Raw genomic sequence first — 3,813 nt, forward strand, 5'->3', positions numbered from 1 at the left:
GCCGCAGCGAGGAGCCATGGGCAACATCTCCTCCAACATCTCGGCCTTCCAGTCGCTGCACATCGTCATGCTGGGCTTGGACTCGGCCGGCAAGACCACGGTGCTCTACCGGCTCAAGTTCAACGAGTTCGTGAACACGGTGCCCACCATCGGCTTCAACACGGAGAAGATCAAGCTGAGCAACGGCACCGCCAAGGGCATCAGCTGCCACTTCTGGGACGTGGGCGGCCAGGAGAAGCTGCGGCCGCTGTGGAAATCCTACAGCCGCTGCACGGACGGCATCATCTACGTGGTGGACTCGGTGGACGTGGACCGGCTGGAGGAGGCCAAAACGGAGCTGCACAAGGTGACCAAGTTCGCCGAGAACCAGGGCACGCCGCTGCTGGTCATCGCCAACAAGCAGGACCTGCCCAAGTCGCTGCCGGTGGCCGAGATCGAGAAGCAGCTGGCGCTGCACGAGCTCATCCCGGCCACCACCTACCACGTCCAGCCGGCGTGCGCCATCATCGGCGAGGGCCTCACCGAGGGCATGGACAAGCTCTATGAGATGATCCTGAAACGCAGGAAGTCCCTCAAGCAGAAGAAGAAGCGGTAATGTGCCCGGCCGCGCTCGGAAGCGAGGGGGGAGTGAGCGAGTGAGCCAGGCAGGAATGAATGGATGTGCGAGAACCCGCGTCCGCGAACAAAGACAGCGAACCAAAGCGATGCTTCGAATTTTTAACATGGAATCTCTGCACCCGGATGCAGGATTATTGACTTAACCTGGGTGTATAGGCCGACTTGCCAGCCTGCCCTCCACCTGCTCCCACCCCCAGCTCAGGGGACCTTTTGTCTGATTGCCAGAGCTCCCTGATGGGGTGGGAGGCCGCCCTGGGGAGTGGACGTGCCTGGGCTGCCGGCTGCCCTCCTGGCCCATGTGGAAGGCTCAGATATCAGAAACAAAAGCGATTCCTTCCTACTCCAGCAGGGCCAGAAGTTCAGGCTGCCCCGCCCTCACCTGTGAGTTACCTGAGGTATGCAACTCCCAGAACCCTGGGTGTCCCCGGGTGGGGGGCATGTTGGCAGTGGGAGGTGCTGGGGGAACCACCACTCCTTGCATCCATGGGCGGTGGAAGCCGGATAATGTTATGTCACAGGGCAGGACCCTGTTGAAATTTCACTTGTCCTGCTCTGGGCCCAAAGGAGATGGTGGTTTGGGCTATCAGAGGACTGCCTGGAACAATACACAGCCCCAGGGCATGGGGTGCCGCACCAACCTTGGCTGAGGAAATGGCCCCGAAGATGCCCCTCTCCTGGTGATTTGTGGTGGCTACCGAACCAGTTTTGCTGAGAACCGCTTTTCACCTGGAATCAGACGTCATCCAGATGGTTTGGACCTGTCCATGTGTAGGTCATTATCACACAAAGAGACCAATAAAAAAATAAAATAAAGTGAAAACTGTTGGAGGTGGTGGCAAATGATGCATTTACTGTTTGCAGGATAGCTAAAGGTGTTTAAAGGGTAAGGCTCTGGATATAAATGCTGGATGGATGTGTGTGTGTGGACACAGGGACCTCCCTCTGTAGTATGTCATTGATATAAATATCTAGACCCATATGTGTGGAATCTTAAGTTCTCTTAGCCTACCGATTGGTTTGTGTGGGCACACCAGCTGCAGATGTGTGCTGAATTGCAAGATGGTTTTTTGCAAGGAATGTCTCATACTAACCGCCTGATGATGGGTTTTGGTTTTCAGACATGTTAAAAAAGAAAAAAAAAACTTATACAAGTGAATGTTCACCTTAGAAATATTCACCGTAGGAAAAAAGACTTTGCTCTGCCCTTTTATATCCCTTTACGCTGCAAGTGGCGAGATGTTCAAATTTCTAATTGGGTTCATTGAGGTCTATCTTGTTTAGGAATTTTATTAAAAATGTGTCATTAGAGTATTTCATGTCATGCACCACAAAATAAAACCCCACCTTGTTGTAAAAGCTGACCTCGCTGCATGGATTTAAAAGCGAAGGAAAAGTACCAGGATGAGGCTCTTCCTAATTCATCTTTGTGGGAACCGGCCTGCGTAGCAAATGCGAACCACAGTGGGTGCTTGAGATAAAAAGCAAGCTTGTGACGTCACGGTCACCTGTGCCCCGGCACTTGACAGTGTAGTTGAAAGAAGCTTTGGAAAATAAAGTAAAAGAATAGATATTTTTAATAAGGTAATTTAAATAAAATTTTTTATAATCAGGACTGAGTCTTGGTTAGCAAAAGCTGTTATTTTACCCTGAGACACGGTATCGGAAGGGAAACTTAAGCTTACTGTTCGATTTTTATTTCCTCTTTGAATCCATGTTCACAGGTAGAATTATGTGTTCCCCCCACCGTTATAAGTTAATTTGCGAAGGAAGCCTATTGAAATAGGGCATGATTGTGCTTGAACATGATCAGTTAGTCAAATGATACAGTCATGCCTGTTGTCCATTGCACTCAGAAAGTTCATTTACGAACCAGAGATAGAATTCCTGGCTTCCTGCTTGAAACCCAGTTCTTAGATGAGATATTTTGACAGAAGGAACCTAGCAGGCCCATCTTCTTTTCTCCTTTGTTGGTGTATCTGGTACCCCTCCAATGGTGGTCTTTTTGTAGAAACTCAGTAGAGAAAATATAGCTAAGCAGTGTTGAAAAGCCTGCAAGGTTTCAGTTTACATATCAACAGCATATTCACTGATTTCTAAATGGGCTGGTCCCATCATTGAAGACTCTGTATAGAATTATTAAAAAAAAATCCATCTTCTTTATTTTCTTCACATGCAACAATTTCTTAAGCACTTTGACATTTTGGTAGTTCCACACTATTGAGAGAATAATATATTTATTTTGTGACATTGCAGATGCCAAATACTGTAACCTTCTCATGCTCACCATTCTTAGGCTCCAGATCACTGTTCAAATCCTGCCATGCTTTACAGATGATGCGAAGTGATTTTTGTTTTCTTGCACTATCAACACTTCAAGGGTGCAGTCAGCTGTTAGTAATTGTGTAGTAAAGTAAAACCCTGTGGTGTCTCAACTAATAGTTAAGAGTCTCCGTTGATTTCTATAATGTTTGACCTAATAATAGCCCATTTCATCTGTGAACAAACATATCACCTTGGAGGCATCAGCCCAGAGGTCCCCTCCGACCTAGCGGTCAGTGATTTAGGATGCCTCCTGCCCTTGGGAGAATGAGTGGGTGCCACATGGAGGAAGTGGGTCTCCCCACAGGAACTTTTGAAGCGTTTTCTCACAGATACAGGGAGGCCAGCTTTGTTTCAGAACAATTCTCTTCCCCCATTCTCTGTCATGGTGTTGGGACTGTGTCTCCTGGCTGTTTTCATTTCTACTGCTACAATTCTGTCTTGATCCATCCTTGCTCTTCTGTCCCCGCCCCCTTTTATATGCCTATATGATGCTGTGAACAGAAATAAATTATTTATACAAGCAAATGTTTGGGGAAGTTGTCTGTGGATGGTTTCTGCTGTCTATACTCTAGGCCTCCTTGGCTGACGGGAGGGATGGGTCTGAAGGTGGTTGGTTCTGGGGCTGAATTCATCGTCTCTGCTTGTTTGGTTTGAGTGTCTGTTCCACCCTTAGAGGTGGATTTAGAGGTGCCTGTCAGTGGTCCTCACAAATCCTTTAGGAAAATGGCCTCAGTGCCTAGTCCATCCCCAGCCTCCCAGTTATTGTAAAGGTCCTGATGGTTAATTATTTCAAAAATACCTGATTATGTAAAATTGGGGATACCAATGTGCTAACATAACACTGTTAGTCATTATGAAGCTGCTCAGGGAGCT

The 3,813-nt window shown here is 47.8% G+C and overlaps 1 protein-coding gene across 1 annotated transcript; it reads left to right on the plus strand.

Moving 5' to 3' along the window:
• The first annotated feature begins 6 nt into the window (after positions 1-6).
• Positions 7-3,465, plus strand: ARL4C (ADP-ribosylation factor-like 4C). The gene has a single exon (XM_014544159.1). It carries the CDS (start codon positions 17-19, stop codon positions 593-595), a length of 579 nt encoding a protein of 192 aa, XP_014399645.1. The 5' UTR covers positions 7-16; the 3' UTR covers positions 596-3,465.
• The last annotated feature ends 348 nt before the right edge of the window (positions 3,466-3,813 follow it).

This window comes from Myotis brandtii, unplaced genomic scaffold, assembly GCF_000412655.1.
Source record: "Myotis brandtii unplaced genomic scaffold, ASM41265v1 scaffold354, whole genome shotgun sequence".
In the NCBI taxonomy this organism is placed as follows: Eukaryota; Metazoa; Chordata; class Mammalia; order Chiroptera; family Vespertilionidae; genus Myotis; species Myotis brandtii.